Raw genomic sequence first — 25,742 nt, 5'->3', positions numbered from 1 at the left:
AAACCAGAGTGTGAAACAAAATTTAATTGTTATTTCAAGTTTCTCTTATTCAACAAGGTGGGGTGTTGCAAATGACGAAGTACGCATTCAGACTAATATCGAGATTGTAATAGCGTGGTTTCAATAATTCAAGCATAATCTTTTATCACGAATAAAAGGTAAACAAAATATTTTGTTAACAGCAACGATCAAATAATTTAAAGGATCCAATGGATTGTGAAAAAGATCATAAATAAATACAAGAAAAGTGTCTTCCTGAAACATATTCGAGAATGCACCTTTTTTCTTTCAGCCTCACATTTCTTTAAACAATTTAGGAAATATTTACTTACCGTATAATGAATATGAATCATATTAAGAAATTTAAAGAACTATTTTTGATTTCAATAGGTTTGTAAAAGACAAATAATCATATAATTCTGTTTTTTTCATGTCCGATTTGAAGTGTTTTGATGTTGTACAGAGAACGTGGCACCGGACGTCGTCAGTAGGTTTAAAACTGAGTAACATGAGATAAATAGTTACGTTAGTTTTACTTGATAACTGCCATGTTGTAAGGCTAGACAAGAATACATACACATATATATATTGTTGTTGTTGTATAAAAATAAAAAATAAAATAAACGCGAGTCTAATCAATAAATCTAAATCATCAGCTCGCCGATCAGTTCCGTCGACATGAACGACTTCCGTCTTTTGATTATCGTTCTTGAAGACAACGCCGTAAACACCTTCACTGTTGGAATAACAGCTTTAAAAACATCCAGCTCGTAACTGTAATATATTCAGTCCTAGGTCAGAGCTGGTCGAGCAGACCAATGATGAAAAGCATTCAAACCATAGAACTACATTATCTAATATGCCCATAGGGTGTGATCTAAGGGAGCTTTGGCTTCATTTCTAGCAGATCAAGCAAGAACTTAGAGGCTTCCTTATTGTTTGTTAAGCTTCTGCTGCTGAATTTTCATTCTACGGTTTTTGTATATGGAAAGTACAAATTTTATTAACCAGTTTACTGTTTTCTTACTATTGTAATTACGAAATCGTTTGAAATAAACTTTTTCAGATTACATCAAAAAGATTGTTTCTCAAAATAGTATTCTTGAATTGAGTTACAGTCTTTGATTCGATAATATTTCTTGGTAAACAATTCACTACCTTAAAAAGTTCTGATGACTCATTTCCCGAGTTTATATATCGCTTCCCAATTTCAATTTTCTTTCAACAGTTGGAATCATAATTTTATTGCTAATTTCGTTTAATTTAGTAAGTGAATCTACCAGCGAGATTTAAGAAGTTTATCATTTTACCCATCTTGTTAGAATGAGTATCAACACATCTAAAAATAAATAAACTTCTTAATTCACGCAGGTAGATTCACGTGCTAAGTCATACGAAATTGGACGTCAGGGATAGATCGCTCACATAAGTTGGAATTACTCCGTTTTGACGGGGACTTTTCAGACTTTTTGACAGTGCCCTTGGAATTGATGTTTTTTTTTTTTTTTACATCACCCTCTTCCCTTCTCCGGACCGATTTTGTCGGCACTACGTACGATGATTCTTTTGGGAGCACTACACAAGTAAAAACTATAGGATAAGCCTTTTCAGTAAAAAAAAAAAAAGTAAATATTTTCAGAAAAGATGTGATTAAATGGAGATTTGGCTATTGTTTCTAGCATATCCCATGACCCCCTCCTTGTTTCTTTCTCACTCTGACAAGTATTGATGTTTTTCAATATTTTCTCATTAATAGCATAAACTCATTTATGCTATTAAAAAATTTTGGGTAAATTTCGATATTTTCACCCGCACGATTTTCACGAAGGAAAAATAAAAGAAAACTCGGATTTTTTTTTTTGCGTGGAATCAAGTACTCTGGCCTCCAAATATGCCGCAACCCCTTTTTTCCGAACAAAATTAAGGGGGTTGCGGCATATTAGTAGGTCAGGGTACTTGATTTTACGCAAAAAATCCGAGGTTTTTTTTTTTTTTTTTTTTTTCTTAGTGAAAATCGTGCGAGTGAATGTATCAAAATTTACCAAATTTGGGGACGAAAATTTATGTTCATTAACAACTCTGGATCTTTTCCCTTTCAACGGCAGATCGAGAAATTAATTTCACTATCAAACGATACAGTCAAGATAAGGATCGACAACTTGCTTCAAGACACCAAAGATCAAATTCTCAACCAAGTAAGAGATTCTTCTATTTTTGCCATCCAGTGTGACGAAATGATTGATATTGCTCAGTGTTCTCAGCTACTGGTATATGTTCGTTTTGTGTTAGGCAACTGTGTCAAAGAGAATATATTGTTTTGTCACCCTATGGGAAGTTGTACAACAGCAGCAGCTATTTTTGGTGATGTATCAAACTTCTTTCAGGAAAACCAACTTTGTGCACTGATGAAGCTCCAGCCATGCTTGGTCTGAAGTCTGGATTCATTACTAGGGTGAGAGAAAAAAATCCATCTGTTATCAGTACACACTGCATAATTCATTGTGAAACCTTAGCATCCAAAACCTTACCTACTGAAATGAGAAATGTCCTGAATGTGGCTATCAAGGTTGTCAACTTTGTTAAAGGTGGAGCCTTAAACTGTTGTGTAAAGATATGGAATCTGAAAATGAAGCATTGCTTTTTCACATGAATGTATGATGGCTATCAAAGGGGAACATGCTTGGATGGCTTTATGAACTACGAGATGTAGCAATATTTCTAGATTTGCAACAGAAGGCAGATCTCCATGAGTTCCGGTCTGAAGTCTTTCAGCTACCTCTAGCTTACCTGGTGGACATCTTCGAAGCATTGAATGCTCTCGACCTTAAACTACAAGGGAAAAACATCAACATTCTAATGCACCACGACATCATTTGAACCTTCATGGCCAAACTTGCCCTCTGGATATGTCAAATTCAGCAGAGAAATACTGCCAGTTTTAGTTACTTGGATTCTGCTCTCATTCACAGTAGCCTTGATTTTGAGTTAAAGAAACAAATAATCACTCATCTAATTGACTTGTAAACAGAATTCATCAGATACTTCCCAGATACAGATGAACAGTGTGAAACTTGGAAATTCATCAGGAACCCATTTCAGTGTGAAGTTACTGATGCTTTGGATGAAGTGCAAGAGGTGTTTCTTGAGCTAAGGAAGACTTCAAAGAACTGGATTTTGAAACGTTATGGATCAAGTACCTTCCTGTTTATCCTCTGATCTCACATCAGGCTCTTCGGATTTTAGCTAATTTTGGATCCACATATCATTGTGAAGCTGCATTTTCCACACTTGTTGCTGTCAAGACCAAGTACAGAAACAGGCTGAATGTTGAAAGGGATGTTGTGCACTCTCTGGCATGCAACCATATATTCAAGATCTTGTAGCTAAGAAAAAAGTGTCAAGTATCTCACTTTTTGTATAATGTGATTATATATAAAATTATACATATTTTGTATAATGTGATTAATTCATATTCATTAAAAAGACTAAAAACATATTTTAGATTTTATTTAAAATCTGGGAGGGAATTTTATTAATAGATGCAAGTGTAGCATGGAGAGAAGGACAAATTCCTAGGGGAGGCATGGTAGTAAAAAGGTTAAGAACTACTGCTCTAAAGCATAGAGCAGTAATTTATTTATATGTAGTTAAGTCTGTGTCTGGTCATAGAGTGATCAATGGTTTCGCATTCACAAAAGGCTTAGCTCCATGGACTTAGCCCCATTAACGTTGAGGAGATGTCCATGGGGCTAAGCCCTCTGTGGATGTGAAGCCATTGGTTACTCTATGACTGGACATAGACTTAACTACAGATGTATATATACATACATATAATCATTATTATTGTAATTATATAAAACACATTGATTCAGCCTCAATAATATATGTAACCCCTACTAAATGTGTTGAGTGCCACTTTCGTTTGTCCACTCACTCATATCTATGCATTTATGTTTTCCTTTGTGTTTTATTTAAGTTCTTCCTAAGGGAGTTCAAGCCAGTTGCTAACAAAGCAATCAAACTTTTTAGGTTAAGAGAGTTCCCCGTGTTTGTAAATATGTGGTTGAGTTGGTGTGTTGGTTGAGCTATCAATACACACACCGAAGTGTGTGCATCTGTTTATTTCTAGAGTACCTCAGATGGAGAATCTTCGGAATGTCTTACAAACTATGCCACTAATAGATTGGATTTGTAGAATGTGTGTTAGTTTCTTTTGCTTTTTCTTTGAAAAACCCAGTATTTCTTTTCTGTGAATTTATAGATATATAGCCTAATGCACCTATGGTGATAGGTTCAAATGAAAATTTATAGTCAAGGTACAAGACCTGTAAGTTCTACATTATTTCACCATAAATGTTCTTTTTCTTGGATTTTTGATGATATATTCACATCCACAGGGCAGCTGACCTCTACAACAGTGCATGACTCTTGTTCCTTGTTCTACAGAACAATCTCAGGTTTGTTACATTTGCACCAAATTGCTCTTTTTATTAGGTATTCCACCAGTATTCCTTGTATTTAAAGGTGTGAATACATGCTGGTTCTGACATGCCTTTGATGTATGTGTCAGGGTAATTTTTCCTGCAGATGTGAAACATGAAGATTGCAATGTCCAAGCTAGGGTGAGTGCACTGAAACATGTAGGCTCAAAAGCTGTTGGTTAAGCTTGGGTATCAGAGACACAGCATGATAACAAATCTAGAATTCAGTGACAAACTGCAGTGGCTGTGTGCTCTCTAATTCTAAACATGTGTGCTGTGTTTTGGCAGTACTTCAAACTCTTTTTGAGGAGTGGTATACTTGAGACAGCAGGTTTTAAGGGCTACCTAGACGGTATGACATACCAATCAGTCAGGGAGACTGAGTGTTGCAAAATGCCAATTTTAGCAGAGGAAATAACTAATCTACTGTGTAGGACACAAATCATCAGGATTGGATGGTTTCCGAATGCCTGACTTGTTTGCTTCTGTTTTGGAAGTTGTGTACTGCAGTTGGCAACACAGGGTATTCCCAGTCCTGTGAGTTGGGGAGTGGTGAATCTGCCGAGGGTGATGTGATTGAAAGTTTCAGCCCCATAACTCTACTCAACACTGAGTTGACGATTTTAACTAAGATGTTTGTCAAGAAGCTCCCCTTCGACCTGCTTTATGTTTTTGGCATTGGAGCCTTTTCTGTGAAGGCTTGAGAATTTGAGGGATACCCAGCAGGAACTAGTCACAGAAGAGCTGATTCTGCATATGCTGACATCATTGTCATGTTGGACTCATCAGATATAGAAACAATCAACACTATACTGAAAGAATATAAGGTATGAACTGGGGCATACATAAACCAGGACAAATTGGTGCATTTATAACTAAGCTCTTGACACGGCAAGTCCATGTTGACAAGTGGCGATTTCTCTTACTAGATAGAGGGTTCAATGGAAATGACCAGTGTCTGGTTCAGACTAGATCTCCAGGAACAGAGAAGAAACAAAGGTCAGAGTGGTTGATTTCACACAAATAGGTTGAAAGGCAGATCGGAAGTAGTTAGTGCATACCTCACCTAGGTAATGTACTGCTGCCAAAATACCATCATACCTTGTCCCAAGAAAATTCTGACCATATTGGAGCACTTAGTTTTTTTATTCTTATGGAAAGGTCAGGCTCCACTGGTCAGAAAATCCATCTGCTGTCACCACCCACACTTGAGTTGATCAGCTGCTGTCTCATGTAAGACGAATTCAATTGTCTACTGAGTGTAGTATACAGTGAAGATCAATGTACTACTTTCCATTTGAAATGTTTGAAGACAAGCACTTTTCTCTTTGGCCAGACTCATCAATTTCTTCAGATATCATCTGTCAAGGAAGATGAGGTGCTGCCTTCTAGTGTGTTTATCAAAAGGTGGTTGAGAATGGCAAAACTGGTGAGGTTGAATCAATCTGTTCTGAGTATGTTTTCTTAAGTAGGAGGAAAAAAACAGGAAGTTGGCACTTTCTATGCCTCAGAGATGGCAGATTAAGCCAGGAACTTTTATGTGGGATTTACCCCAAATTACTTCAAGTAGACTACTCCACTATTGGGGAATTCCATTTAGTAATTATTTATTTTTTAATTTATATTTTTATATCTTGTTATATCCTTTCATTGATGTAAACCCCACCTGTTTGTGTGTTGTATCTTATCCTTTGATATTGTCCTTCATGTCTTGAGTCCTTGTAGGCTAATAAAAGAAATTATTATTATTGTTATTATTAAAGTGATGAACTAGAATTGTTAATGTGCTAGATATGTCATGTCAAACTTCACCAAAAGTCAACTTTGTCTTTCATTCTTTTAGGGTCAATAAAATATGAACCAGTCAAATGCTGAGATCAATGTAATCAACTATTCCCTTTCCCCCACAATTTCAGACCTTATGCCTATAATAGAAAGGATTATTCTTATTCTTTTTATGGTGACAAGCTGACAGAATCCTTAACATGCCGGACAAAATGTTTAGCAGCATTTTGTCCGTCTTCATGTTCTGAGATTATATGCGATCAAGGTTGACTTTGCTTTTCGTCTTTTTGAGGTTGATAAAATAAGTACCAGTTGAGCACTGGGATTGATATAATTGACTAGCCACTTCCCTCCAAATTTTGGGCCTTGTGCCTATAGTAGTAAAGGATTATTATTTTGTCACATTTATGGATTTGTTTTGCAAGATTCCTGATATGAAATCATGTGTTGAAACAGATGTATTTTGGGATGGTGATTTTTTTTTTTTTTTTTTGCCAAATAAACACACACCACATGCATTATGTATTTGTTCTTTGCTCGTTCATTATTGTTCTAATTCTAACTCATGCTCATTGTCCAGAAATCTTTCATCTCACATCTGTGACCTCTTCAGCAACACTTTCCATCTGTGTGTGTGCTCTTCCTCCACTTATTCTGTTTTTCTATGTTGTGTATCATTGTTTTTAGTAGCACTGTGACCTTCCCCTCCCCCGTTGTCGCTGCTGCTGCCTAGGACCCAAAATTTGGTACAGTTCCTGTATCTCTCTATGTTTGTGTTTGCTCACACTGCTACCATCATGGTAGTTGTAGTTGTTGTTACTGCCATCATTGTCATTACTTGAAGTAATTGTTGTCATTGTTAGTCATGTTGTTGATACCATTGCGGTCATCTGTGAAGTTACTGTTTGTGTGTATATGGGTTCACTCCCTATGTTGTTTGTATCCGTGCCCTTTATATAGATTTATTTATTTAAAAAAAAATCTATATAAAGGACATATATACAACAACATAGGAAGTGAACCCACATACACACACACAGTAACTTCAGATGGCCACAATGGTATCAACAACATGACTAACAATGACAACAGCAACAGTGGTGACAACGATGGCAGTAACAACAACTACCACAATGACAGCAGCATGAGCGAACACACACACAGATACAGGAACTGTACCAAATTTTGGGTCCTAGGAAAGCAGCAGCGACAACGGGGAGGGGATGGGGCTGAGGGGAAGGTCATAGTGCTACTAAGAACAAATGACACACACACACAAATATGGACGCAAACACATGTGCATAAACACACAACATGGAAGTGCATACATGGAGACAGAAAGTGTTGTTGAAGAGGACACAGATGTGTGATGAAAGATTTCTGGACATCATTGTCCAGAAACCATGAGTTAGAATAAGAACAGTAATAAATGAGTGAAGAACAAATACATAGTGCATGTGGTTATTTGGCAAAAGAAATAAATGACCATTCCAAAATACAATATTATTAATATCATTAAGGTGACAAACAGGCAGAGTCATTAGCATATTGGACAAAATAATTTGTGTGGCGTTTCTTCCAGTTCTTTATATTCCAAATTCAAATTCCATCAAGGTCAACTTTGCTTTTCATCCTTTTGGGGTCAATAAAATAAGTAACAGTTGAACACTAGGACCAGTGTAATCAATTGCCTCCCTCCCCACAAAATTTCAGACCTTGTGCCTATAGTAGAAAGAATTATTATTCAAATGCAGCCAAAGTTGACTATGTCTTTCATCCTATTAGAGTCAGTACTGGGACCAATGTAATCAACTATTCCTTCTCCTAAAATTGCTGGCCTTGTGCCAAAATTTGAAACTATTATTATCGTTTGTCATTATTAATCAACTAGTTAATCAATTAACTAATTTATTGTTTGATTAGTTAATCAGCTGATTTGTTAGTGTCCTTTTGTTGTCATTTGTGACCTTATCAATGACATGCCATCATTCCTCCAAGTTTGTCAGTTTATTGATTGACTGAATAATTAATTACACAGTCAGGTAATTGGTTAACTAGTTGACTATGAACAATAGGAAAAAGAGAAAGAGAACCAGTGTGTGTGTGTGTGTTCCCTGTTGGCAAAAATGACCTTCTCAAGATACAACTACATCTGTTTCAACACTTATTTGCATATCACACATCTTGCAAAAAAAAAAAAAGAAAGAAATATTTATAGAAATTAATACAAAAGTAAAAGTATTTTTGAAATAAAATTAAGACATCATCAATACAGATAGTATATCCGAAAATTTATAATAGCCAATGCTAAATATGTTGTAAAGAATTATAAATTCAGTCCATGATTAACAAAATTGCAGGATAACATTGATTTATTTAACAATAGAGTTATTTACATTAGCTATAGATAAATCAATATAGCTGTGACAAGCTATACCAGCCATTATAAATAGTACTTAGAATAAGATGTTTTGATTATAACACTAGGGAATAGTGGAAAATTGATTAAATTTACCCCAATATGTAACTGGTACTTTAATTTATCAATTGTGTAAGTACAATCTTGGAGGGATTCAAACTCAGAATAAAGAACTGGAACAATTATTGCAAAGCATTTTGTCTGGTACTCCAATAACTCTGGCAACCTACTGACCTGATAATCACACATAATTTATAATGCGTATTTAAAAATTTTGTATGAAGCAGTAGGAGGCTATTGAATTACAAATAATGAGAGTGATGGTTGCAGAATATATATATGATAGTGTATCTATCGCTCTTCCTCTCCATGTGCAGATCAGACATTGTATGCATTGTACTTTCGCTTTCTGTCATCAGACATTGTATGCATTGTACTTTCACTATCAACCTCTGTATATATTTATCTACCTAATACCTATGCATACACATCATTTTATGCTCACTTTCCAGGTTGTCATAGTCCAAGTGAGTTCTAATTCAGAATTATATTCCTTATAGATGGGCTGGCAGCCATGTCTTTTTAAGTTTAGCATGATTTCTACGTCTGGATGTCCTTTCTAAAAACAGAGTGTACAAAGTGCATTTTATTGTGGCACCAGCACTAGTGAAATTGTTCTGTACACTGCTAGACACAAGGAGTCCTCACTGCTCTACATTTTCTTTATTCATATGGAGCAGAGAGGGCAATTTCAAAATATGAACTAGGGTGAAAGGATTAAAGGGACAAGAGTATCAGGGGGGGGGGGGTGATTGGGATAACAGTGTGGAAGAGAAGGGAGGAAGTGGAAAAGAGTTTGCAAAGAAATAGTAAAGTAAAAGTCATGCTGACTCATATAGTGTATAAATTCTCCACCTGGACAGGATGCCAATCCATCACAGGATTACTCATTTTTGCCAGCTGAGTGAACTGGAGCAACATGAAATGAAGTGTTTTGCTCAAGAACACACTGTCACCAGGTCCAGGAATCAAAACTACAATCATAAGTCTGTTATGTCCCTAACCACTAAGCTAAGTGCCTCCACTAAAGAAATAATGACCATGTATAATGAGACTAATAGCAGGAGGTAATGGGAGAGTGCTAGTGATAGATAGTCATGAAATGGTTAGTAGTTTGATAAATGACAATATCGAGTTTCCTGGGGAAAAGAGCAGAAGCTAGCACTATAGAAGATATGGTGAAGGTAAGAGAGTGATGTTTATAGGAAGGAGAAGGAGTGAAGGCTGAGGAAGAGGTATCATATAAGATGTAATCTTTCATCAGTCAGATCATGATGAGGGAGAGATGTTGATGGCCAGTGTATATTTGTTTAAAAGAGAAAAAGAGGTGGTGGAGGCAGGGCCATCACTAAGCCCCTGCATTTGAGGGGGCCCCATGTTAAGATCAAAGTATGTAGATGAATCCTCTATTTACTTTGGTTAAGATGTTGAAGAAGAATTAAACTATGTTAACTGAAAATTTCAAGAAATAGAACATTAATACATTGTACCTGCAAAAGTATTACATTGTACCACAGATGTGTACCAGACTTTGTGGATTGTCTATGATATCTATTGAACACAAACTTAGCTCTTAGCTTGATTATTCTGAACTGATCGATGATTTTGTGAAATGGAAAGTGTGTTGTGTTTGTCTTTGAAGGTTGTCTGGATTATAAAAGTGCTCTTTTATTGATATCTGGAAGTTTTACTTATTGAAATTTGTAATAGACCTAAATAAATTTAACTTGTATTTTTAACGATGTTCTTTAGGATAACGTGAAATATTGAACTTCGGATAGAATAAAGTAAAATATAGCTATGAATAAAAGATGCATAGAATATGAATTTTGATTGAAGCGATGGGGCCTTGAAACAAAAAGTTGCAAGGGGCCTCTAAAAGACATGTGATGGAGCTGGATGGTGATGTAAAAGATTCCAAAGATCTAACGTAATTCCTCATTACTCAGGTGTCATGATGAAAGGGAGGTGCTAAATGCTGATAAGAGAGAGAGAGCAAGTAATATTAGGTGAAAGTTGTACTAAATGCTGGTAAGAGAAAGAGTGATTGTGTATGATGGACGTCAATGAAAGCAGTAGAGGAAGGTATAATGTTAGCTGGTAAGCGAGTGTTGGGTGTCAATATACAAGTGAGAGAGGGAGTACAGATGTAAAAGAAGAGTTGTGTAGGATATTAACAAATCCAATGTAATCCCTCATTACCCAAGCAATGTCATGGAAGAGAAAAAAAGAGTGCAAGATACAAATAATAGTAAAATGGGATTGGATACGGGCAGATCTAGTGTTTTATTCTCTGAGTGGGATGCTATAGTGAATAGGGAAGTGACTGAGAAATGAAAGGGTATTGAATAAACAAAAAAATCACAGCAAGGTAGAGACTTAGCAAGTACAAAATAAGCAAAAGACCCAGATGTCAAAATATATTTTATATTCCAAACTTTTTATTTACATTCTGCCCTGCTTTCACTGGTAGTTGGGTCTTCTACATCACTGCATTTTAACAATCAGCACAGCCCTTTATCACTTCCTTCTTGAGATGAATCTTCACCACTTTATCCCCTATCTTATTGTACTTTCCCCTTCCACTGGTATCCCCTATCTTATTGTACTTTCTCCTTCCACTTGGAGTGCTCAGCACTTATTTACGCAGTTGTGATAAATGTTTCTTTGAAAATGGATGATAGAGCAGCAAATACACTGCTTAGCATGACTGAAATTAAAATTGCAGTAATGTGTTCTAATAAATTGGCAATTTTTGATGGAGCCCATGATAAGCTCGCAAGGAATGAAGCCAGTATGCTCCGTTGGATGTGTAATGTCAATGTGAATACCCGTCAGAGTGTAAGTATCTTGAGAGAAAAGCTGAACATTAGAAGCATCAGTTGTGGCGTGCAAGAGAGACAATTGCGCTGGTATGGACATGTGGTGAGAATGGAGGAGGATAGCTGCGTGAAAAAGTGCCACACCCTAACAGTTGAGGGAACCCGTGGAAGAGGTAGGCCCAGGAAGACCTGGGCTGAGGTGGTGAGGCAAGACCTTCGTACATTGGGCCTCACCGAGGCGATGACTACGGACCGAGACCTTTGGAAATGGGCTGTGCGTGAGAAGACCCGGCAAGCCAAGTAAGATCGTTGCCAGTGCCCCTGGACTGGTTCTTGTGCGGGTGGCACATGAGATGCACCATTTTGAGCGTGGCCGTTGCCAGTACCGCCTGACTGGCTCCTGTAGGATTTTCGAGCGAGATCGTTGCCAGTGCCCCTGGACTGGCTTGTGCGGGTGGCACATAAAAGACACCATTTCGAGCGTGGCCGTTTTCGTGCGGGTGACACGTAAAAGCACCCACTACACTCTCTGAGTGGTTGGCGTTAGGAAGGGCATCCAGCTGTAGAAACTCTGCCAAATCAGACTGGAGCCTGGTGTTGCCATCCGGTTTCACCAGTCCTCAGTCAAATCGTCCAACCCATGCTAGCATGGAAAGCGGACGTTAAACGATGATGATGATGATGATGATGTTACCAAAATAGCTTAGTGAAGTGGGTGTTCCAAAAGCATTGTTGCCAGAGTAAGAACAGGATGGAAATAATCTAAAGGAGCAAAATCTTTGCTAATATTAAAGGGTCTTCTCTCAGAGAAGGACATATTGTGTGAAACTTATGCATGAAGTACTAGGTTGCATGGTAACAAGACATGAACTTTGAATGAGCAGAATTTGTGGAAGCTGAAAGAAATGAGACAAGCCTATTCTACCGAATGTGAAATATTAGTATGTTTGAATGGCAGAGTATAAATGAGCTGAGAGAAAAACTCGATATAAGAGGAATCAGCTGTTGTGCAAGAAATAAGAGTCTGCTTTTATAAGCATGTGAAGTGTAGTTGTATAAAGAAGTGCCAAGCACTTCAAGTGGATGGAACATGTGGATGAGGGACACCAACAAAGACAGGATGAAGAAGTAATGATAGATGATCTCAAGAGAATGAAGAACCTCATGAAAAAGATCACAAATTACTGATTCATGGTAAAGTGCAGTGCAGGAAATGCCCCACGCAACCCATAGAAGCATGGAAACATGAATGTAAAAATGGTGATGGTGGGATGGAGACTGTGATATATAGTATCTACATTCAGGTTCATCTCCACTCACATTAAGATCCATATTCTGCTCTCCCTATCAATATACCTTCTTACTACACCCTCTCTCTCTCTCTCACCACTTTGGGCAAGTGTCTTCTACAACAGCCCATGGCTGACCAAAGCCTTATGAGAGATTTCATTAACAGAAAAAAATCTGATATATATAATCACTGATTCTTTTATTGACATATAGGTATAATAATTAACTGCTATAAGGGCAAAGGAAATGTTCTAGAAAGAAACAACTAGGGAGATATCAAACAAATAGACTGAGTTAGGAAAGTAACCAAGTTGTCACACAATTGATTTGAAAGAGAATCTGTCTGGATACACTCTTCATAGTAACACAACTGCATATATATTTATGTATATAATAGATCAGTATGTTGATGATTATATATCTACCTGTATAAGTGTAAAGATGTACATCTACACACTTTTACCTTCTGTATATGTAACAGAAACTGGAACGTTTTGAATTAAACCCTAACAAATGTGAGAATGAATAAATTTTCTACTTTATTTTTCAATAACTAAATGATAATTATGAGCTATGTCCACAGTAAGAAATTCAAATGGAACTAGCATGGTGGTAAAAATGAAGAATGAGAAATAGACCTTTTGTACAGAATACTGTGTCCTTAGAAATTCTGCAGATGAATGCATTAAAATAACCTTATTAAATTATATTATTTAAATATTTCCTACATAGCTTTATTTTTCATATGACTCTATAAAACAAATAATGACCTAACAAAAAATGATATTTCAATCATAGACTGCTGTGTACTGTTAATGCAAACTATTATTATTGCTTTTGTATCTGCTTTTTCCAAGCCTGCATGGACTGGAAGAGATTCATTGAAGCAATTTTCTATGGTTACTCTTGTTGCAAATCCTTCTTAATCATGTAGCCATGTCTGTACCTAGTATTATGAAATTTATATAAAAAAATATATATATAACCTTTTTGATACCAACCTGCCTGGGACCACCCCTGGTCCTATGATACAAAATTCATGCTTTAAAATTATTTAAATAAAACCTTCCATCAAAATTTCATCTTAATTTATTTAATAACAACCAAGTTATTTTACTAAATTCTTCATTATCTTAAAAATTAATTGAAATAGAGGCAGTATATTCTAACAAGAATATGGTAAAAAAAAAAAAGGACTGAAGTAATATATGTTGCTGTTTAGCCCTAGGTCAGCTTTGATAGAGCAGGCATAAAATCAAAGGCTGCAACAAAGACCATATCTTTTTTAATATGACTCTAGGTCTACCTTATTCAAATACCATCCCCATTTTTAAAAGATAAATGCAATTTGAGGGCGATTTGGTTGCTATTTTTAGCAGGCCGAGTGACCGTGTTGGTTCAAAACTAAATGTTTTTGTTTTATATAGTCTGGGATGGTCTACACATTTCCAAATTATTATTATTTTAGATAATTTGGGTTACTAATTTGGAATTTGTTTCAAATTGATTGCTTTTCCAATCTTGTGGTTTGTAGTAGAGAGTAGACAATATCACTTGACTACCTCATCTTCACAATCCATATATTTCTCTTACAAACTGGTTTCAAGATATTTTAGATAATTTAAAACATCACCCAAGTTAACAGCAACATTGTTAAAAAATCATGTCTCTTTCTCTGTTTTTGCCCCTTAAATCATGTGGAAGTTATTAATAATCTGGTATATTTATGCAATGAATAATAATACAAAATTAGATGACACAAAAGAGCAAATAAAAACTAATTTACATAAAAAATTTTTTTTATCTATTTAACTCTTTTTTTATTTTGCTTCAATCTCCTTGCTTTCATTCTTTTGTTTTTTAATTTTTGTTTATGTTTTTGCTTATTATTCATCCAGTCTGGATAGTTTCCATCTTTGTCTCTAAGATCTTTGCCATAAACTTTTGGTGCTTTCTCAGAAGTGTCCATTCCTTCACCTGAAAGATGAAATATAAGTTAAAGCAGTTTCATCATCAACATCATCATCATCATCATTTAACGTCCGTTTTCCATGCTGGCATGGGTTGGACGGTTTGACTGAGGTCTGGAGAGCCAGCAGCTGCACCAGGCCCCAATCTGATCTGGCAATGTTTCTACAGCCGGATGCCCTTCCTAATGCCAACCACTCTGAGACCAAGGTGGATAATGATGAGCTGGGAACTGTAGTGGAAGTGGATACATCTCAAACTATGCGTGAGTTAGCAGCAAGGTTTGAGGTTGATTCCAACTGTATTGGGCCATCTGAAACAAATTGGCAATGTAAAGAAGCTGGACAAGAGGGTACCACATGAACTGAACGAGTACCAAATGACATGTCATCTTCAAACTTGCTGTTCTTTGCTGTCACGGCATAAAATCAAACCATTTTTGCATTGTATTGTTACACATGATGAAAAATGGATTCTTTTCAACAACAGCAAGCGTTCTGCAGGTGGTTGGATAAAAAACAAAGTGCAAACACACAATCCAATAAAGAATATTCACCAAAAAAAGCTAATGGTGTCTGTTTAGTGGTTCAGTGCTGGTGTCATCCACTACAGCATCATGAGACCTAGTAAGTCAATTACAGCAAATGTATATATCGACCAATTGAATGAAATGATGAGTGAACTTGCAATTAAACAACCAAGATTAGTCAATAGAGACAGACCAATTCTCTTACAAGACAATGCTCAGCCACATGTCGCACAAAGAACGTTACTCAAGTTACAGAAACTGAACATGGAAATATTGTCATCCACCATATTCACCAGACCTTGCACCAATTGACTATCATGTTTTCCAGACATGAGACAACTTTTTGCAAGGAAAAAACTTCAAATCTGAAGAAGATGCAAAAACAGCCTTTCGTGATTTCATCACCTCTTGCTCTCTAGAATTCTTTGCTGCCAGCATAAATAAGCTACTGATAAAATGGCAAAATTGTGTTGATGATTTAGGTGCATACTTTGATTAACTGCATTGCTTTTTGTTGAGATAGAGTAAAATAAGCTTTCAGTTCAAAATCGGACATTTCATTCTTATTGACTGGGTATAATTCAAATAGGTTATCATTATCTTTTTAAAAAAATAATGATAACGTGGCCAGCAAACAACCAAAAAGGCAAAATATATTGAATTGATACTTGCTCGCTAATGTTCGTTTGGAAGTTGCAAGGCCTTCAGCTGAACAGATGCACACAGAATGGTAAATATATTTTAAAAAATAGTTTACATAGTAAGCCTAGCTGATGAGTTTTAAGTGCCTTTGACACAGAAAGCGAAATCACTTGATACTGGGATATCTACTCTCCTCTTTGTAGTTTTACAAATGGAACAACAGTATATCTGCAACATTCTCCATGTATGTTTACATATAGTGAGAGATGCGTGGCTTTGGAGAATTTAAACTCTTCTTTCTAGCAAACAGGTGCATATTACACCCTGACTTTTAATATATATATATATATATATATATATATATATATATATACACACACACATATATAACATATATATACATACATACACACAAATATCTTTAGCTACTAGCATTCAGAATGAAAATCAAAATACTCAGTTACATACAAGGTTTTCCTAGTTTTTTGTTTTCAGTTTCTAGTTTTCCACCTGGCTTTGTCAAAACATCTGGATCTGGAGTGTTGTTCCCTAGGAATAGAAGTTGATTAAAAATTAAACCCATGCATAATTAAGCTAATTTTGATTTAAAAGAAAAAACCTTAAATTTTATACAAAGGCAAATATCTGGAGAGATTTATTAAAAAATCTTTTTCTTTTAAGTTAGTGCTTCAAATATAAAAATGTTCTTACAAAAATACTGTATTTAATTATCAGTAATTTAACACTTTAGCATTTAAACCAGCTATTTCCAGCCCAAATATGCTTCTTGTTTTAAGTTCAAGGTAGCCAGGTCTAGCCTCTCGCACCTACCCTACAATGTCATCCTAAAAATAGATAATATCATTGAAATCTCAAAGCTATGCGACAATACATGTCTAATTCAAAATGATATGAATAAATAAGCTTTACACTTGGCAGAGTAATTTGAACACTAAAGGGTTAAATTGAGACTGCATCCAAGAAGAAAGATGGAGAGGAAGTTCTGCTAGGTTCCTCACAGGCGAAGAACATAGGTATAAGATTTTCTGGGCAGGGAACACGGATCTTTTTTAAAACGGGGACCACATTTTTCATTAACGAAACACTTTGAAACTTGGAACACTGGTAGAATGTGTCATATAAAACATCTTTTTCTCTTAGTCTTCTTAAAAAAAAAAGAAATCCCTAAGTTATTCCATGTTAAAGTTGTCGTATTTCTATAATTTCAACCAATCACTGACGTCCATTCAGCCGATATACATTAAGTGCCGACTACATAAACAAATGATTCTGAAACAATTCTATCGGTGATAGGGTTAGGGTTAGGGTAAAACAGCAAATTTAAAAAGAAAAAAGCAAATAAAACGAAGAAAAAAAAAGAAAAAAAGCAAATAAAACGAAGCTATGGCTTAATCAGCCAAAGGAGTAAATATAAACAACTGAATACTTGTCAGTGATTGGTTGAAATTATCGAAATAAGACAATTTTTTACATGAAATAAATTCGAATACAAAAATATTTTTCTGTTCTATAACACAAAATAGATAAGTATACGAAGTTTGAAAAATGTGGCCCCCGTTTTAAAAAAGATCCGAGAACACTGAAATGGGTTGATATGGTAATCAAAGTAGTCAGAATTTGTGATAGAATACTTAAGATTAGATTAGTGCTGCAACATGGTTTAGCAACTATTACCTTGGCCTATGCTCCTCAGCCGGGGCTGACTGATGAACAGAAAGACCGATTTTATGACACTCTCTTGCAGACTACCTCGTCGACAAAGGACAGGGACCTTCTCTTTGTAGCTAACAACTTCAATGGGCATGTCGGACAACATACAGGGGGCTTCCATGGCATACATGGAGGCTATGGTTTTGGTTCCCATAATGAGGGAACCAGGCTGCTGGAGTTCTGTGATGCAAATGATCTTATGGTTTGTAATACTAACTTTAGGAAACCTGCCAGCCACTTAGTCACCTACCGATCAGGTGGACACACTAGTCAAATTGATTACATCCTCACAGGAAACGGGAAAGATGGCTACTTATAAATGCCAAAACTTTCTCAGGTGAAGAATGCACCCCACAACATAGATTAGTAGTTAGCGACTTTAGGATCAGGGCTAAATGGATGCCAGAGAAGACGGCCAACATGGAGAAGGGTCTGGAAGATTAAGGATCCTGCGAATGGACAGAGATTTAGAGACGTATTACTCAAAGTTTTTGACGAAATAGAGGTAGATATAGCATCACATGATGTGGAAGACAACTGAAGGTTTCTACAGGACAACCTGTCGAGGGCTACTGACCAGATCTGTGGATGGTGAAAAGTCATCTATAATGTGGTAGTGGAACAATGTAGTTGAAAGGGCCATTAAGGTAAAGAAACAGGCATGGAAGCATTGGAAGAACGGTGGTAGCAGGGAACTGTATCAGATCACCAGAAGCTAGGAGACAGGTTTACTTAGCCAGAAACGAAGCAGATAAGAAAAAATTTGCCAATGTTCTGCGTTGTGAGGATCAAAGACTTGAAGTGTTTCATGTTGCAAGACAGAGTGTGAGAGAGAATCATGAAGTCATAGGACAGAAATGTGTCTGCATGGATGATGGCCCACTTGCATTTGATGAGGCTGCAAGGAGAGAGACTTGAGACACCATTATGAAAGGTTGCTAAATGAAGAGAACAAATGGGAGAAAGAGAGTCTGCCAAATGTTGACCCAACAGAGGGACCAGCCATCCGAATGGACAGTACCTTGGTAAATAAAGCAATTAAGGGTATGAAGACAGGGAAAGCCCCCGGCCCATCAGGAATCACTGCAGAGATGCTTAAAATGTCCAGTAGTATCGGCTATAGTCTAGTCACCTGTATAGTCAATCAGGTGACACATGAAGGAGTCAAATCCAATGACTAGTGTAGCAGCACCATAGTCAACTGCTACAAAGGTAAGGGTGATGCATTAGATACGAATAATTAGAGGTATCAAGCTGTTAGATCAGGTAATGAAAGTCACACCCTAGCAGTAGAGGGATCCTGTGGAAGCGGCAGATCCAGGAAGACCTGGGATGAGGTGCTGAAGCACACAACCTTCAAACGTTGGGCCTCACCGAGGTGATGACAAGAGACCAAGACCTTTTGAGATATGCTGTGCTTGAGAAGACCTGGCAAGTTAAGTGAGAGCGTAACCATGGCCTATGCCAGTGCAGCATAACCAGCCCATTTAAGACTACCCTTCAATCATTGGGCAATAAACTGCGCTTGCAAAGACCTATTGAGGCAAGTGAAGTCATTGTCGATGACAGTACCACCTGATTGGCACCCATGCCGGTGTCACATAAAAAGCACCATTCGAGTGTGGTTGATACCAGTGCCGCTTGACTGGTCCCGTGCCAGTGGCATGTAAAAAACACCATTCAAGCATAGGTGTTGCCAGTGCTGCCTGACTGGTTCTTATGCCAGTGGCACGTAAAAAGCACCATCCAAGTGTCGCTGATGCTAGTACTGCCTGACTGGCCCTCGTGCCGGAGGCACATAGAAAACACCCACTACTATCTTGGAGGGGTTGGCGTTAGGGCATCCAGCTGTAGAAACATTGCCAGATCAGTTTGGAGCCTGGTGCAGCCTCCTGGTTCACCAGCCTTCTGTCAAACCGTCCAGCCCATGCCAGCATAGAAAGCGGACGTTAAAAAACGATGATGATGACAAATGTGGTCTCTGTAACAGACAAAGAGAGAAATCACTGAAAAGGTTGCAAATACCAACAAAAGAACTTTGACAAATAAAACAAAAACAATCAATTAGTTAGATATTTAACCAACTGACTAATAATAAAGGAGTGTAGTTGAACCAGTGTGTGTGTATGTGTGTGTGTGTGTGTGTTATAGTTGCCGGTGTAATGACTCAGAGGTTTTCTCAAAACCAGAAGTAGTTTCAGCAGGGTTTAACAGATTGCCAGACACCTCATACCAGATTCAGGATGAACTTTGTGAAATGGATTTAAAGAAATTTTGAAAAAAAAAGAATGTATAAATACCCATCCAATACTTGAAACTAATTTCAAATCTACATAACACTAATCAACATTATATCATCATAAAAATGGCATATTTACAATTGACAATATCTCCAACAGCCCTGCGAGTCTCTCGTTCTTCAACCAATTTCTTCAAATTGTTTAATTCTCGAACATAGTAGCGTTTCCGTTTTTCATTCCGTATCTTTACCTTTTGTTTACTCTTAACACTTTTGGCCATCTGAAAAGAATGAAAATGTAGTTAGTCAAATGGAAAAATAAAACTAGAATTCATGTAACATATTTTATATTGTAAGGGACCTAACAAACTAAGAATCCAAATTAAGATGGAAAAACAAATCAAGACCAATTTCATGTTCTTCAAAAATGCTTACAATTACAGTATGTAAATGTCTGCATGCAAACACTGATAAACTATTAAATACAAACAAGGTGAAGCCCATTATATATGTATATATGTGTGTCTTCTTGCTCTAACTATGCAATAGTTGTAAACATGTATTGATGTCATACAAGTGGTGTCATCTGCCTCCAATCTTCTGTGAAAACATGTCCAACCATGGGGAAAATAATACCTTGCATGTAAACAAGTGAAGGTTGGCAAGACAAGGGACATCAACCACAGAAAATCTGTTTCAGCAAATTCTAACCATAGTTAAGAAGACATGATGATGATGGTGATGATTTTAACCTGTTTTCTAAAAATTAAAATCTATGGTCATATACTAAATAGGCTTTTTTGAAAAGGTTAACTAAGATGACATGAACACAAAATGAAATCCCCAAGATGGGTGGACTGTTCATGTTTGATCCAAAGCTTTGGAATGGAGATGTGTTTCAGAAAGTTCTAATCAGTGTCAGTTATCAAAATTTGAAATCACTAATTTTGGTAATAAAAGATTTTGCATTTTAGTTGATATAATAATGACATAAGAAAATAAGCAGGCTTTCTGGACTAAAAATTTATTTAGATGACAATAAGAAATGTTCAGTCTAAATATTCTTTTCTACTCTAGGCAGAAGGCCCCAAATTTTTTGGGAAGGGGACCAGTTGATTAGATCGACCCCAGTACATAACTGGTACTTAAGTTGACCCTGAAAGGATGAATGGTAAAGTCAACCTCGGTAGAATTTGAACTCAGAACGTAAAGACAGATGAAATACCGCTAAGCATTTTGCCCACCATGGTAATGCTTCTGCCAGTTTGCCGCCTCATCTTTATCTTGGATAAAGATAAGAATTGTCGCTCAGTCTAAATATTAATTCAGCTCTTAAATGGACTGATGAAATTTACAGAGATCCCTTTAAGATGTTTCAAGTACTAACATGTTTTGAGGAACAATAGTAATCAATATGAACTGATCAAATAAACAATGAGAAGCAGAAAATCTATAATGGATTTCTTTCCTTATCCCAACAATATTTATTCCCGATTGACACAATGAATAGTTTCACTAAACCAAAATTTATACAAAGTACCCATCCTTTTATTGTAGGCATATATGCACTTTTCTGGGGAATACGCTTCACACGTTTTACACATATTAAGACAGGCAACCAGCTGGCCCAAGATTGCTCATTGGATTTGCAGCATCTTAACTTATGAACCGCTAAGTTACAGAGGGACAAACACACATACATATATACGACGGGCTTCTTTCAGTTTCTGTCTACCAAATCCACTCACAAGGATTTGGTCGGCCTGAGGCTATAGTAGAAGACACTTGCCCAAGGTGCCAAGAAGTGGGACTGAACCCGAAACCATGGTTTCGGGTTCACTTTTTGGTTTTTGGTTATGGAGGATCCATAATTTTTTTTTCAAAAATCGCATTTTCAAAATTTCTATCTCCTCACCCCATCTTCATTTTTTCACTTTTTCTGGGTTTTCTTTTTTTTTTTTCGAAATACGTAGAAAAATACGAAGATTACGATTCTGAAAAAATTCGTAAAATTTCAATTTTTCAACGAAAAAAGAATTTTCGAATTTTTTTTTTCAATCAATCTACGTGGGAAAATACGCAGATTAAAAATATGGAAAAAATAAGCACAAATTCAAATTTTTTCAGAAAAATTCCGACCCAAAATCCTCCATCACGCCGAAAAATGAGGAGGGGGATGGGAATTGAAATTAAAAAAATTTTTTTTCAGAATCGGATCCTCCATAATCTAAAACGCGGGATTCCGTAATATATATATATATATATATATATATATATATATATATCCATTTGGCGCTCCTTTAGAAACGCACCTCTCCAAGAAAATGAAATGTAATTAAAAAAAAGTTATGAAAATAGAAAATATATACAAAATAATTGATGAATGCCAAAAATTAGAAAGATTCATCCATTTTTAAATAATTTATACTAAAAAAATAAAATAAACGGAAAACGGGCACTCATGTCGGACAATACAAGGGGGTGGGGTGATTTGCTTTTACCAGTCAGGTACTATTAATGATACGAGGCGCCAAATAGCCACTGAGTTATATATTGTATAATTTATTTTTTTAAATTTTTTTTTTTTTCTCTGTAAACTGAAAAAAAATAACGGTGGACATTGGAATTAGACACCGAGGGAAAATGGCTGTAACTTTTTTATTTTTTAAGTTAGGCGATTTTCGTTTTCGATAATGTGTTCTATATGTCCCGGTCATGCGATTCCCCCATAAAAAAAATGTTTGAGATTCTCTCCCCCCCCCCCCCCCCCCCCCCCCCCCACACACACACATACCCCCCGCACCCACCCACGGGGGGGGGGGCGATTTTCATTTTTGACGTTGTGTTCTACATGTCCAAGTCGTACGAGTAGCCTTCTCGCAACTTAGATGTGAAAATGAACGGCTTTAATTTATATTGAAACAGAAAAAGGATCACATGTGGAGTCCCTACCACGAAACTTGATATGCTTTTTAAGGGGAATCGCATGACCGGGACATATAGAATACATTATCGAAAACGAAAATCGCCTAACTTAAAAAATAAAAAAGTTACAGCCATTTTCCCTCAGTGTCTAATTCCAATGTCCACCAAAATAACAAAGCTGGCATACTTCTTAAATATATTTACTCTGTTGTTTTATAATTATTTCTGTCGTATATCACAACATCATAAAATGGGCGAAGGTAACGCGAGTGCAAACCACCTAACCCTAACGAGTGTGCACAGTAAAAAAAAATCTGATTAAAACCAATCAAGAATTGGCAAACGATATTGTCAGGCTCCTCGTATCATTAATAATACCTGACTGGTAAAAGTAAATTACCTCCCCTTGTATCGTCTGACATGTTTGTTTATATTCGCGAGTGTCCGTTTATCGTTTGTTTCACTTTTTAGTATAAAATATTAAAAAATGGATGAATCTTTCTAATGTTTTGCATACATAATTTATTTTGTATATATTTTCCATTTTCATAACTTTTTAAAATTGCATTTCATTTTCTTGGAGAGGTGCGTTTCTAAAGGAGCTCCATCCATTTTCCCGAAAGTAATACTTTCAATTGAATGAAATAAATATACATGTTTTAATTATTATTTTTTTTTTTTTGTTAATCTTTCGTAGTTGAGAATTAGTTTCATTTTCTCCATGTCACGATTGTTTTTCATAACTTGGCAGTGATTAAAGAAGAGACCCACACACAAACTAAGTAGATATCAGTATACGTATTCTAAACAGAAACTGAAAAAACCAAAATGTTGGTATTCTGTTATGGGTTCCGCTTGCTATGGATCACAAAATGATTTTTTAAAAAATATATAAGCCTAAATCGACAAATTTGGCAGAAGGAAAGTAATCTACACCAACGCCTGGCTGATATTTATTTTATCAACTTTTGAAGAATGAAGCAAAAGTCATAACGGAGAGCCTAGTACGACAGGGCGTTCTGGCTATCATGAAGTTTCAGGGAATAAGATTTGTGTTATTATTTAAGAGGTTTCAATCTGTAAATCAAAAAAATATATATATATATATCCATTTTCCTGTAAGTTATGAGAAACCAAAGTAAGGGGAACGGACACTTGTGTAGGTAAGCCGTAATTTTAACTGAGAACAGTAAATTACGGTTTCAATTAAGTCTTGCTTTAGGATGTGAAAAAATGAAATTTAAAAATAAAAATAAAGCTGATGGATGTGAATTAACAAGTCTATTAGTATCCATTGACTCGTACAAGAAAAGCTAAATCAAGAAAAGTCAAATCAAAATTAAATGTGTATATATACATGCACAGTATATGGTCAAAAATACTTGTGTACTCTAAATAAACAATTCTGATTCAATGTATATAAGTTTAGTTGTTCTAACAAAAACGAAATACTAATGAAAACGCCAAGTAAAATAAAATAAAGTACCTTATAAGTCTAGAAGATGTCAACCACGTGGCGCACACGGTGAGTAGTAAAGTTAATTAAAGGGAAGCAATTCTTAAGTGACTTTTGTCCTGTGAAAATAGTATTAAGTAGTCTTATCCAAGGCGGCGAGCTGGCTGTCGTTAGCACGCTGGACGAAATGCTTAGCAGTATTTCGCTACGTTCTGAGTTCAAATTCTGCCGAGGTCGACTTTGCTTTTCATCCTTTCGGGGTCGATAAGTTAAGTACCAGTGAAATTCTGGGGTCGATGTAATCGACTAGTCCTCTCCTCCAACGCTTCGAGCCTTATACCTCTGATAGACAGGATTAAGTAGTCTTACCCTTCGATTACTATTGCATTCACACTTGCTGACGTTTATAGGAATATTAAATTGATTCTATTACTTGACGGATAAATCACCTCGAAAAGATAAAAAGCAAGGTTGACCTGGATAGTTAGCTATCTGTTGGATGCTCTCCGTGGTGTCAGTGTCTAGTTCATGGACACTGTCTTTTAGGGATGTTCTTACTACCATGTTGATATCATCAATGTAGCAGTGTATATGGTTAGGGTTATGGAGATCTCTGCTAAGTGTTCTTTCAGTCTTCTATTCCACCATACCATGAACAAGTTAGCCGTAGGAGAACATAGTCTATAGTATAAGAGGGACAGTGTAGAAACAGGACAATGACCTAGATTGCAGAGACAGCACAAAGCATAGGTGAGCAGATAAGTGAACACTGGCAGGGACTCAAGGAGGAGAAAAGCTTGTCAGTGCTCTACCAACATGCTCAGTTAGAACATGTAGAACCTCAGTTGACAACAAAGATTTTAGGATCTTATCAACACATAGAACAGACATGACACTAGGATTACAGAGGATAGACACACGAGAGAAGATAGACCAAACTCAACATAAAATGTGAATGGAGTAATAACATCTACTCTCACTCCACCACACTACACAACCTGATGACTACAGACAGAAAGAGGAAAAATAAATGACATGAGTACTAACGGTTTAATATACAAACCCTTACACACACACACACACAAATGCATGCACTGATAGAGATACATACCATGGAAGGACAAAATGGAATAAGCAGGACAAGAGGACACATATAGGATAGAGAATCACTAATGAAATCACAGAATGTTTGATTAAAGAACTTTGACAGATGTATAAACTAAATATAATATGAATAAAAAAATGATGTGAAATTGAAATAAATAGTGCATGTGTTTAATTGACAAAAAAATATGACCACCCCAAAGTATAACAATATCTGTTTCAATACATGTTTGCACATCAAGAATCTTGCAAAACAAATACATAGATATAAACAAAGTTTATATCTATAAG

The 25,742-nt window shown here is 36.3% G+C and overlaps 2 protein-coding genes and 1 long non-coding RNA gene across 5 annotated transcripts in view; 1 reads left to right on the top strand and 2 right to left on the bottom strand.

Annotated features, from left to right (window-relative positions):
- LOC106881032 (E3 ubiquitin-protein ligase RNFT1) overlaps positions 1–1,438 on the bottom strand; it is a 35,658-nt gene extending 34,220 nt beyond the window's left edge. Inside the window, exon 1 of the mRNA XM_089351465.1 lies at positions 333–1,438. The gene's annotated coding sequence lies outside the window, so the exon portion shown is untranslated. The remainder of the gene's footprint in view (positions 1–332) is intronic.
- Positions 713–8,471, top strand: LOC149137554 (uncharacterized). The gene is made up of 5 exons (XR_016241706.1): positions 713–991; positions 2,106–2,195; positions 4,398–4,457; positions 6,325–6,937; positions 7,507–8,471. It is a non-coding gene; the product is annotated as an uncharacterized LOC149137554 (long non-coding RNA).
- Positions 8,472–8,620: 149 nt separating this feature from the next.
- On the bottom strand, positions 8,621–25,062 carry LOC106881034 (uncharacterized). 3 transcript variants are annotated; one of them, XR_016241703.1, is made up of 5 exons: positions 24,378–25,062; positions 20,106–20,247; positions 16,465–16,545; positions 12,236–14,834; positions 8,621–11,520 (listed from the first exon to the last, which is right to left on the bottom strand). XR_016241703.1 is itself a non-coding variant. In XM_014931232.3 (4 exons), the coding sequence occupies exons 2-4, from the start codon at positions 20,245–20,247 to the stop codon at positions 14,662–14,664; spliced, it is 396 nt and encodes a 131-aa protein (XP_014786718.1). In that variant the 5' UTR covers positions 24,378–24,807; the 3' UTR covers positions 8,621–14,661. The 3 variants fall into 3 exon arrangements, 1 of the variants encoding a protein (XP_014786718.1); XR_016241704.1 differs by lacking the exon at positions 24,378–25,062 and adding an exon at positions 23,079–23,264; XM_014931232.3 differs by having other exon boundaries at positions 8,621–14,834; positions 24,378–24,807.
- Positions 25,063–25,742: the final 680 nt, after the last annotated feature.

The sequence above is a fragment of the Octopus bimaculoides genome, chromosome 1 (assembly GCF_046866305.1).
Source record: "Octopus bimaculoides isolate indiv1 chromosome 1, ASM4686630v1, whole genome shotgun sequence".
In the NCBI taxonomy this organism is placed as follows: Eukaryota; Metazoa; Mollusca; class Cephalopoda; order Octopoda; family Octopodidae; genus Octopus; species Octopus bimaculoides.
Note: the sequence above shows the minus strand (reverse complement) of the source record. Positions and strands in the feature narration are given on the sequence as shown.